Here is a 12,972-nt window from a genome sequence, read left to right on the forward strand (position 1 = left end):
GAGTTTGATAAAAGGGCAATATTCCCTTTAAATACGAAACATTTATTTTAACTATTCAAAATTGTTCCTTCTTTTGAAGCAGATGTGTATCTAGTAAAATGTTATATTGATGAACTCGTTAAAACACATTTGTATGAGCAATTACACAAGCAATACATATTTGTCAAGCAACAATTCAATGAATACTTTATCAAAGATAAACTAATTTTCTATATGAATGTACTATATACAGCGTCAATATGCCCTTTTTAATCATTTGATCAAAATATGGAATTAAAATAAAACGTTAGCATAAACTATTAAACCAATTAAACGCCTTAAATGTTATAAATTGAGATTATACGATTTTGTCAAATATTTAAGATTGTTTATATCAAATATGTCAAAAACTTATTCGAAATATATTTCAATAAAAATTAAAATAAAAGTTAAAAAAAACAAGTGCCGAAAAATGCGAAATAATCCAGATATTTTATTCTGAAATCGAAAATGTCTGTACAGTCGAACTCGCCAGCATGTATATCATGCATGAAGGATGTGAATCTATATTTAGTTTTACGGATCATTTTAATTTCCTGCAACGATATCTATTCATATGACACACAAATACTAACTTCGATCCTAATAAAAAGACGAATGATTCGACTATTGTAGGGAAATATGTACGAAATATCTTCGTCACAATCGGCTCGGGGCACTTATTTGTCTTTGATACATTTTATAAAATTCGTCGTCAATATATAATTGTTTTTGCCTATTTTGTGTTATTATTACATATTTTTATAAATATATTATAATATAACACATGTAAAAATCGTATAATCTCCTTTTAACTAATATAAAATGTGTCAAAAACTTATTCTACGTATATTTCAATACAAATTAAATAAAAGTTAAGAAAAACAAGTGTCAAAAAATGCGGAATAATCCAGATATTTAATTCTGAAATCGAAAATGTCTGTACAGTCGAACTCGCCAGCATGTATATCATGCATGTAGGATGTGAATCTAAATTTAGTTTTACGGATCATTTCAATTACCTGCAACGATATCTATTCATATGACACACGAATACTAACTTCGATCCTAATAAAAAGCCGAATGATTCGGTTATTGTAGGAAAATATGTGCGAAATATCTTCGTCACAATCGGCTCGGGGCACTTATTTGTCTTTGATGCATTTTATAAAATTCGTCGTCAATATATAACTGTTCTTGCCTATTTTGTGTTAGTGTTATTTTTATATTTTTTATAAATAAATTATAATTAAACACATATAAAAATCGTATAATATCCATTTAACTGTTAACCACTGTAAAATGGTCAGTGTGACAGTACAGTTTGAAGCCACCTACTACCTTCCCACGACTTACGCGACAATAATACTAGCTAAAGATTGGTTTCATAACAACATGATAGTTAGGTTATATAGTTACATAGTTAACTGGTCCTTGGTAAAACACAGATGGGCCGCATATTAGTAGAGAGATGACCGCACTCTTAGTTGTACATCTTTTTTGCTTCTCTTAAGTTTAAAATCTTTTAAAAAATGAAGGGTTAACTTGTAACCAGCATTTGTGTTTGCAGAATAGGTTTCTATATTAGCAGTGATAAACTAAGTATTTTTACTTGCTAATAGAAAGTGCAGTTTGTATTTAACTGCAAGACTACATAAAATAGAAAAGGGGGCTTCCTTTTCTCAGTCTGATAATGGGAAAGGTTAGGGTTTTGTTCATGACGTTGTATGAAGTACCTGCAATATATACATTTTTCATTCCGACTTTTACTGTGAAAAGTGTGACAAATTATTCTTAGGAAAAGTAATGACTTACATGATTATTTGTTTACAGGACATAGTGTCCTTGGAAAGGAACTTCTAAAATCTGAGAAGTAGCAGTTTTGAGAACAATTGTCTCAATTACTCTACATTTGCCCTGTACTTAACCGGTAGCCTGTATGCGGCTGTATATAAGACAGGTAATTTCAAATTAATATTTTAAATTGCATCCCACAAGATAGCAGGTCTGATTTATCTTATCAAAACCTGATACAGCAATTGATTGATCTGAAGTGGACAAACTATCGACAGTCTAAACCTTATTAAAAAAGAGCGTTTACTTATCGACTTATAGGACTTCAAAGGAATCAATGTTTGCATATGAACCCAATGAAGAAGGTCGCTTTTAGCTAACCATAAAAACTCTTTATATTATGTTACCTTCACGATGAATGATTTAATTTTCGGAAAGAAATTGACTTGACATGTGGGCTACTTTAATAAGATACTTCTTAGATATCCTTTTAAGTGACACGCTCACAGGTATTACACCCTGGTGTACAGTCAGAGGGAAACATTATATGATTCAATTCGAAAAGCAAACATATGTTAACATATGATTTTATTCTCATTTAGACCTGACTACATTAGTACTTACTTGATCATGAAGGACAAATGGTGAGCTTTCTGATCACCCATGTCCGGCGTTTTGGGTTTTGTGGTGTTTGTTGCCAACTTTAAGCTCGTTAGCATTCTTGAGGACACATTGTTATCAAAATCTTTGATTTCAAGTTTTGTTAGAGTCCATTGAGTTTTAACAAAGAAATGGGCCTTTGAATTTATATTTTTTTCTGATATAACCCTTTAAAGAATGTTTTTCCGAAACATTTTTTAAATCACATAACGATAATGACTGTCCACCAACACTCTTGTATGTATCTTGTGGCATTTAGCAGTGTATCTGTGTATGATCGACAGATATATAGTGAAACATTTGCAAACTCTCAAGTAGTCACATTTTTAGTCCAATATTCATGCAACTTGGTCATAACATCTGTTCTTATGATAAATGGGCCGAGTTTGCAACTGGGTTGAAAAATAATCTAGATCACCAGGTCAAATTTTAAAAAGGCTTGTTTACACTCAATAAGTCACTTTCAGTTAACTCTGCATGACACATTGTCAGAACATACATTTTCTTCTAACAACTTGGCATAGTTAGAAAATGGTTGTTGTCGATTGAGGTTCGGATAGTTTTCATTATATGGCTAAAGTGAAACCTTGTTAATAGTCTAAAAACAATTTTTAATTGTTTTGATCCTTTGGGTCTCAGGTGAGCACCTTAAGGTCAATTGCACTTTTTGCAACTAAAGCCCTAAGTTTAGGTCAATTCTACTTGGCTTTGTGGAATTTGCTTGAACGATCACAAGTGAAACAACTTCATGTGCAGGTGATAGAAAAGAAAGGAATCTTTGCTGACATCTATTTTGGAAGAAATATGGCACTTTGTCATTTCTATATCCGTGGAAACAAAGTGTGTGGCTGGAGTCACCTCTTGGGTTGGCTGCGGGGTCCTGGTGGTCGGTTAGTTGATTGGACTGTCACGCTGTACATATTTTCTTTGTGATGAGAACTTGTCTCTCAGTTTAGTTTTTATCGGTTCGTGTATTTCTTCATATTTTTTTGATGAGCTTTGTAATGTTGGGACAAATTTTGGATACTCTGTCAGTTTTTTGTGATTTAACAAGACACTTTTTAGATCAGTGTATTAAAATAGCGTAGACAAAAAAAAAGCTTCAATAATCTAACGAAAAGCCAATATATTTAAAATTCGTTGGGTTTGTACTGTTCATAAAATCTCATTAAGTGTAACAAATTTTGCGTTGTATTTTTAGATATGGTCATAAATGTGTTAAAATGAACAAATAACCATAGGATAACTTGTAAAACATTTTTGAGACATTTCAGTTGTATGTTGTAATATAGTTATTCATATAAATTAGAAAACATTATTTTCCCAATAATTAATGAAGCCATCGTGAAGTATTTCATGTTTTCTTTTACATATTTGCCCCAAGTATTTTGGCAAAACTAAATACTTGAACAATTAACTATAAGGGGTGAGATTTTTCCTTTTTGTTTTACACGGCGTTTCAAAATACCTGCTTATGTAGTATGTAGCCATTTACTTTACTCTAACCCTTATGCTAACGGGATACTTTAATCTTGATAAGCAGACGATGTATTCCATAAATCAATCTTACGGAGGTTCCGAAGATAGTCGATGTATCACGATTGGTGGTACTTAACACTTATTTGGTTTTCAGTGTTGATTTTAATTACTTGGACTGATTTACTTTTCAATCTAACTATATGCTTGTGTTCCATGGACTTCTTTTCAGAAATATACAGTAACTATTTAACTAAAGAATTTCTAATTGATACACAGAAAAACATCTAGTAAATACCCTCATGTGATTTGAGAAAGTAGCATCACATATTACAAACTACAAATCTTTGCAATGCACCTTAAACATTAAATGCCAGGGTTTATAAGCGTCTGATTAAGTTTGAATGTTTATGCAAATACTAATATACATTTAACATTCAATTTTATTTTCTAATTTACCATGCCCTTTTATTATCTCCATGCTTTATGAAAAGAGTGGGGATATTGTGGTTATCTCCGCTGTCTGTCCGTCCGTCCGTCCGTACTGGCCACTATCTCCTCCTCCACTATAAGCACTAGAACCTTGCAACTTACACACATGGTAGCTATTAGCATATGTGCGACCCTGCACTATTTGGAATTTTGATCTGACTCAAAAGTTATGGGGGTTGGTGTGGGGCCTGGTCATAGATTTTCACTCAATTTTTTTCTTATTTTACATTAACTTCTTCATTTCTACACCTATTTACTTCAAATTGATACTGAACATCTCTTATGACAATACGGTCAATCTCAACTATGCATGGCCCCATTACCAACCCTGGTGCGCCCCGCCCACATAGACCACGCCCACCCACAATTTTGTTTTAACATAACTTCTTCACTTATTCACCAATTGACTTCAAATTAATACTGAATATATCACGGCCAAGATCCCGAGCTATTTCACCATAATTACAATCAAAGCCATATTGGCGGTCAACACCCCGAGCTAATTTATAATTAAATTCCAAGCCAGATTGGCAGTCAATACCCCAAAGCTATTTCAGCATAATTAAAACCCCAGCCAGTTTGGTGGTCAAGATCCCAGTCTATTTCAGCATGATTGAAACCCAAGCCATTTTGGATGTCAAGACCCCGAGCTATTTCGGCATGATTAAAATCCAAGCCAGATTTGCGGCCAAGACCCCAAGCTATTTTAACATAATTTAAATCCAAGCCAGTTTGGTGGTCAAGATCCCAAGCTATTTCAGTATTATTAAAACCCAAGCCATTTTAGGCGGTCAAGACCCCAGGCTCTTTCAGTAAAAATAAAATCCAAGCCAGTTCAATGGTCAAGATCCAGAGCTATTCAGCAAATCCAAACCAGATTGGCGGTCAAAAGCCTTGTAATTTTAGCATAAGTAAAATCAAAGCAAGTTTGGTGGTTAGGATCCCGAGCTATTTCGGCACATATAAAAATCCAAGCCAAATTGGCGGTCAAAACCCCAAGCTTTTTCAGCATAATTAAAAATTAAGCCAGTTTGGTGGTCAAGATCCCAAGCTTTTTTCGCATTATTAAAATCCAAACCATTTTGGATGTCAAAATCCCGAGCTATTCCGGCATAAAAAACATCCAAGCCAGATTTGCGGTAAAGACCCCGAGCTACTTAAGCATAATTAAAATCTAAGCCAGAAGACCCCAAGCTATTTCAGCATAATTTAAATCAAAGTCAGTTTGGTGGTCAATACCCCGAGCTATTTCATCGTCATTAAAATCCAAGTCAGATTGGTGGCCTTGACCCAGACTATAAAGCATAATTTAAATCCAAGTCAGTTTTGTGGTCAAGATCCCAAGCTATTTAAGTATTATTAAAACCCAAGCCATTTTGGCGGTCAATACCCCTGGTGTTCAGCATTTTCAAAATACATGCCAGTTTGGTGATCAAGATCCCAAGCTATTTCATTATCATTAAAATTCAAGCCAGTATGGTGGTCAAGATACCGAGCTTTTGCAGCATAATTAAAATCTAAGCCAGTTTTGTAGTCAACACCCCAAGCGATTCAGCCGTATTAAAATCTAAGCCAGTTTGGTGGTCAAAATCCAGAGCTATTTCAGCATATTTAAAATCCAAGCCACATTACCCACCCCTGGGCCCCGCTATTATCACTAGAACATTGAAACTTAAACACATGGTAGCTTGCGGCGTGGGGATACGCGTAGGCCTCTGCCGCGCCATTTCTAGTTTAAACATTTTGTTAATTGGAAATTATATACATATAAGTAGTGTTATTTAATACAATATACGGTAATTCATAAAAAAATGCAGTGAATGAGAGTGCATTAATATATTAAGCCCAAGTCTCGTCAAATGGTTAATGCTGTGTGTTTTAGCATACACGCCATACGTCCTGGATTGTTCGGAATTGTCCAGGAAATGAGAAACGTTACCAGCAGTCCCGGAAATGTGTCAAATGTCCCTAATTTTAAACAATCCGCATAAACAAGTACCATATCTTAGGCTTAACTGCACCTCGAATCTGTGTTCCCACTAATCCGCAGCGTCTCAATGACAATGCCTATCCGAATAGATGACTACGCTTCGTGTCAAAATCGATCAATTAACAGGGGTCCAGTTATCATATCGATTGTCCCACGTTTGCAGACAAACCGAAAAGGCGGCATTGTTTAATGTGGTTGTTCATTGGCTTTAATAAACTACGTTATAATTTCCCGCTGCGTAAGGGCAAAGGAGTTGTTCACACATCTGAAGTCCAACATCGTTAAGTAAAAAAATCAATGCAGGTTATGTTCGCATGTTTAACGGACAAAGAATTTGAGTAAAAAAATAAGCATATACAATCGTCATCCTGCATAAACACTTCGTAGCACAGAGAAAATTTGTATGCGGCCTTAGATACGCCCATGCTATTCCTGCAAATGATGTGACATGTACACAAACACAATTTGGTGCTCTTTTCTAACACGAAAAACACGTGGCTTGTATCTAGTAACGAAAGTAGTAATGTTTAATTGACGATACTAGATCTAGTGTATTTCGGATAGGCTTTCGAACTTAGCAATTTACGATGTGAAAAAAATGCGTACCAAAAATGCATATATGTCTATATATATCGCTTTATGAATTTATGTCCCAGAATATTCCTGGTGTCAGTGTGTTGAGTGTGAAATGCAATCAACCCAAAGATTAAATAGACAAGCACAATAATATTAAATGCTTCCTCTACACATATTTGGAACCTGTATGTGTATATCAACTGTAAGGGCAAAGTACACATGGTTTAATCATACCATGTTCTATAAATGGGAAAACAAATAGATAAAGTCAGATACTATTTCAATTATCTTGCGTTCACTTCAACTAATGATATGCATTATCTCCTGTTGTAAAATCATCTGACACGAATACAACTTAGACAGGTAAAATGCTAGAACATCCATAGAGCATTATGGGTTATCGTCCTCATTTTTTTCATCGAATTATCTTTGGTCAGATTGTTTACTTTAAATATTTGTCTTAAAGGGACCTTTTTCAGATTTCGGCATATATTCAAGTTTGTCAGTAAATGCTTTATATTGATGAATGTAAACATTGGATTCAAAAAGCTCCAATAAAAAGCAAGAATAATATTAAAGAAAGAAAAAAAGTAACCCTTAACTGGGCTCAAAAACTGACCTCTTGAGTATTTCAATCGTTTCGCGTTGCCACACTATATTATTTTCAGGTTTTTAAATCGTCAAAAGATGCATATAATAGATATTGTAGAGCCTGGTAAATATTACGTATTACAATTTCCTCACAAATATCATAACTACATTAAAAATTTGCAAATCTCATAAAATTTTGTTAAATCTTGTCTATTTACCAAATCGTGAAAAGGTCCGTTTAAACTAAGATAACTAAAATATAGGATTGAATCAGCTAAGTTCCAAACAAAATATAAAACAGTCTTTGTACTGTTATTTTTACTCTGTTTTAAGTGTGGTAAGTTTGTTATCAGTACTTTTACATTTACATGTATAATACAATAATTCAGTCAATGTGTTTGCTGCATAATACAACTACATGGGGTCAATGTGTTTGCTGCATAGTACAACTACATGAGGTTAATGTGTTTGCTGCATAATACAACTACATAAGGTCAGTGTGTTTGCTGCATAATAGAAATGAATCAGTTCAATGTGTTCCCTGCATAATACAAATATTCACCCCCACCCAAAACCACTTTACGCAAATGCATTTAACACCATTTTCCAAGAGCACAGTTGATATATGTGTCTTATTGCAGGACGGCAGTGAGCTCGTCCAGGAAATTGAGAGAGACACATCGTCGCTTTATTGCTACAGTAGTGCTCTGCTCTATCTCAACTTTTTTTTAAAAATGAGTTTGTTTTATATCGATGTGTTCGTGAGAACGAGATCTTTAATATGATGTAATCGGATTCAATATTCAGTCATCACAGAACAAATTTTTCGATTCCACTTTGCTCTATCTCCCACATTTTAATAAGTGAGAAATTAAAGGTTAAACATTTAAATGCATTTTTTTTTCTGAATGAAAATGGTAGTAAGAGCACTAAATCAATCTCGTCTTTTTATTAACCAATTAAGCGGTTGCGCGAACCAAAGTGTTAGCTGGGTTTAACACTTTAACATATTTTTTAAGACCATGAAGCATTTAGATTAAGCACTGTATTTTTCTGTATTTGTTCTTGATTGTGACGATTTTTAAAACCATGTTCAAACGCGAAACTAATCACATATCAGCTGTGAGACACATGTATAAAAGTGTGTACTTCTTTGATTTTATTTATACTAACATTTTGGAGGAATGGCGCCCATTGTTGCAAACCGACGAAAACTCTGCTTATTATTGGTGCGTGAAGGTTGATGCTTAAAGTGTTGTCACAGATTAACCTGTGCAGTTCGCACAGGCTAATCAGGGATAATACTTTCTGCTTTTATGGTAGTTTGTGTTTAAAAGAAGTCTATCCTAGTGGTTAATCCACTTTACACCGAAAGTGTTGACTCTGATAAGCCTGTGCAGACTCCACATCCGGGACACTTCACAAACATGCATTAAGTAAATTGTGCTTCCAAAAATGGGTCCAAAAGTTTATTGTGTACACTTTTTATTTTGCCTCAATTTAAACTGTAAATAATTGTTTCATGTGTATGAATGTATTGTATAAGTGTGTTTGTCTTTCTTTTAATAGTTTTATATTTTCATGTTATTTTGTCCCCAGATTGATAAACATAAACGATCTTTAATAAATTTGAGCCTTCTTTATTATTGTCTATAATATTTAGTTAAGATCGAATATGTATACAGTGTTGATAAAATCCGGGCTTTAATATTGCATATAATTTTTTTAATAGTATTCTTTTTTAAATAAGCATCTTTTCACCTGCATGTCACTGTAACACTGTAGCCAGACATAAAATCACATCCTTAAATTTATCATAAAAAATTTTATTCAAAGAATAATGTTCACGCAGTATGTCTAAGAAAATATTATCTCGTTCGATAAAATGTTACAGGACAGAAGAAATAGCTTATCTTTGTGACTGAGTTTAAACAAAGTTCTCAGTAAATATTCAGAAACTTCTTGAATGTAAACAATGTCAGCCCCTACAATGACACCATAGGGGTCAGGATAGTTGCCAAGGTCCTTTGTCCAATCCAAAACACGAATCTTTGTTCTGATTGAATTTTCAGGCAAGTTTTGAGAAATCTGTTTATCTCAGATAGTCTAAAACCTCACGGTGGGTTATCTTCACATGGCTGTCTGAAAACGCAAAACACTGCAGTATCTTTTAAAATGCTGTAATCACTAAAGTTACTGTATTCCATAAAAATGTATATAGACGTATACGATAAATAACTTAAAAAATATCTGACACTGCAAGACATGGTGTGTGTGGGTTTCCTTTACTGGAATGTTCAAATCAGGCTCATCGGATCAAAACGAATTAGGCACGAGAGGACACGTGTTACTTAATAAAATTGTCTCTAAATGAAATGCTTATTTGTGAAAATTACATTCATTACAGCTAGATTGAAGGCCTATATAGGCTTTCAAGTGGTATACTGTTTAAAATGCTTCATATTTTACCCATGTAATCGATGCAACTTAAAGAAATTTTTCTTCTTGCTTTATTGATTTAACGCAGCCTCGAGTTGAAATATTTCCTTTTGTATACCCAAGTAAACCATTGGCAAACTCAGGTTTAACCATGTGGTTTTATCTTACCATTCGATTCACAGATTACATAGTTACTTTGTTTACTTAAGTTTAAACCTTCAAACAGACAGGCGTTTTATATTTGTTTCATATTGGTAATGTTATGCATAACTTGTTTACGGGCTTTGGACAATTGGATGGGCGAGATTTGTTGAGCTGTTTAATTTAGCTGACAATCATTAAGAGGCACTAACATATTTAAGTTGAATCAAAGGTAAAGGGATCCTAAGCTGCCGTGTTTGTGAAAATTAATTTAGTAAAATGGCAACCTTTTCACAATCCTCCATAGACAAGGGATCTGACATTACAAAAAGCTTTTCACAATCCACCATTGACAAGGGATCTGACATGATCCAAGACTTCTTGTGCTCGACCTGCGAAGAAAAAAAACTGGATAAATTTGCTGATTTCTACTGTGAATCTTGTGTGAAGTTTTACTGTGGAGAATGTGTTAACATGCACAACAAGTTGTTTACAAAACATACCCCCTATGGAAGAGGAGCTATGAAGAAATGGCCAGTGGCCAAGAAGGTTGAAGATTTTCTTCTAAAATGTGATGTCCATAAAGAAAAAAGCCTGAAAATGTATTGTGATGAACACAGTGAGCTGTGTTGCACAAATTGTGCATTCCTTAATCACAGGTATGTTAATATATTGTTTCTTCATTTTAATTATAGAAAAAAAACAATACCATTACAAAAATGCAGGGTTTTTAATCTTTGTTGCAAGAAGGTAACATTATAAGCAAAATCATTTTATGCCCCTGAATGAGGGCATATAGTGATCAGACTGTCCGTCTGTCCATCTTTCCGTCACACTTTGCGTTTAGCTTTCAACAAATGGTCATAACTTCTATGTCACTTGAGATATAACCTTCATATTTAGTGTGCATGTGTATATGGACAAGGCCTTTCCATACGCACACAAAATTTTACCACTGTGACGTTGATCTTGAACTTAGGGTCCGGGTATAAGTTTCGAAATCAGCGTAAAAAATTTACATCTGTGACCTTGATCTTGAACTTTGAGTCCGCGTTTAGGTTTCGAAATCTGCGTTAAGTTTTCGAAAATTGCTCATAACTTCTATGTCCCTTGAGATATAACCTTCATATTTTGTATGCACGTGTATATGGACAAGGCTTTTTCAAACCCATACACATTTTTACCCCTGTGACCTTGACCTTGAGCTTAGGGTCCGCGTTTAGGTTTCGAAATCTGCGTTTAGGTTTCGAAAATATGCATAACTTCTATCAAAGCGTTTATAGGGGGCATATGTCATCCTATGGTGACAGCTCTTGTTTATAATATCAATGAAATATTTTTTATTTATTTCAAGAAACTATTAACTTTTGCATGTACAGTAATTATAAATAGAAGACTGCAGTTTAAAGCCTTCTTAGTAAATCACTAAATGGGGCTTTGAATACCTCCAGTAATATAACTGATGAAATAAATACTTAGGTTTGAGATTTCATATATATAAATGTCTTTATATATATATATATATATATATATATATATATATATATATATATATATATATATTATATATATATAGTGCCAGTTACGCGGTCTCGGTAGTTTTTAGACTATACTTACGAGCTCAGTATTAAAAACGGGGTCAGTATACAACCCCGCGTTCTAGGCCCCTTTAATTATTATGAAGGGGTGTAGGGGAGGTAATTCGATCAAATGTCACATTAAGGTCTTAAATCAAAAACCACAATCACGTCTGAAATTGAAATTTTATATACCTCGCAATTAATGTCGCTATATATTTTCTTGTATAAGACGTTAAATAAATGATGTATTTATATATAATAATATATTAGGTACCCTTATATATCTTAATTTGTGTTAATATCGGATAAAAAAAGGGTATGGAGATACAACCCCATGACCTATTTCTAAATCAGAGACCCTGTAACTGGCCATATGTGTGAATATATTGCTGGACTCTTAATGCTGGACTTTATAATCAATCTCATTCTGATGTTGCCAAAGTACTTAAAGATTCCCATACCAAAGCTTTAAAGAAAATATTTTAGTATTAATTATAGTTTACAGTGTTTTTAATTCTCTTTTCTTTCAGACTCTGCCAAAAGGTAACTCTTATATCCGACAAAGTGAAAGGTCAGTCCACAGACCTTCAAAAACTGTCCGTTTCTTTCAAAACTATTCTGGAAGAAATAAAAAAACTTCAATACAACCAAGAGGCTAGCATTCAATATGTTCAAAGTTCATATGATGAGCAGTTATACACGATACAGGAAACTCGCCAAAAAATAAACTCAGCCTTAGACACAATAGAACAGAAGACACTGAAGGAAATGAAAGATACTCTGACCAAACTACAAGCCTCTTCCAAAATTGCTGTTGACAAATGTATCAGGCTTCGGGATGAATTGCAACAACTTCGAGACGCAATACAGGATATAAGTGATAAAAGCAAACTGGAACTATCCTTTATAGCCAACAGGAAATGCATGGATAAAATACAGCAGTCTGAAACCTATCTGAAGGAAAATTCCATTAAGGCTAAAGATTCAATAACATTCCAGCCTAACCATGAAATTATACAGTACTTGTCTAAACTGTCTGGTCTTGGACAGATTGAACACAGTACTCAGACATTGATGGGACAAGGGAATCCAAACAAGGTAATCACTGTGCAGGGTAAGTCTGAACACAATGTGAACATATCAAGTGATTCACAAATATACAGTATCACAGCCATCTGTGTTCTACCAGACAGAAAGGTCCTGGTTGTAGACAGT

The 12,972-nt window shown here is 34.0% G+C and overlaps 1 protein-coding gene across 17 annotated transcripts in view; it reads left to right on the forward strand.

The window, feature by feature from the left end:
• Window positions 1-12,972, forward strand: part of LOC127847287 (uncharacterized) — a 382,744-nt gene that overhangs the window by 162,425 nt on the left and 207,347 nt on the right. For 2 of the 17 annotated variants that reach the window (XM_052379120.1, XM_052379119.1), the window contains exons 1-2: window positions 10,251-10,836; window positions 12,288-12,855. The exons of 9 other annotated variants lie outside the window; for them this stretch is intronic. In XM_052379120.1, the coding sequence (XP_052235080.1) occupies window positions 10,457-10,836; window positions 12,288-12,855 (948 nt within the window). In that variant the 5' untranslated portion in view covers window positions 10,251-10,456. Of the gene's footprint in view, window positions 1-10,250; window positions 10,837-12,287; window positions 12,856-12,972 lie in introns of those variants that run through there. 6 more of the 17 variants (XM_052379104.1, XM_052379107.1, XM_052379111.1 and 3 more) reach the window with 4 other exon arrangements.

This window comes from Dreissena polymorpha, chromosome 10 (genome assembly GCF_020536995.1).
Source record: "Dreissena polymorpha isolate Duluth1 chromosome 10, UMN_Dpol_1.0, whole genome shotgun sequence".
NCBI classification, from domain to species: domain Eukaryota; kingdom Metazoa; phylum Mollusca; class Bivalvia; order Myida; family Dreissenidae; genus Dreissena; species Dreissena polymorpha.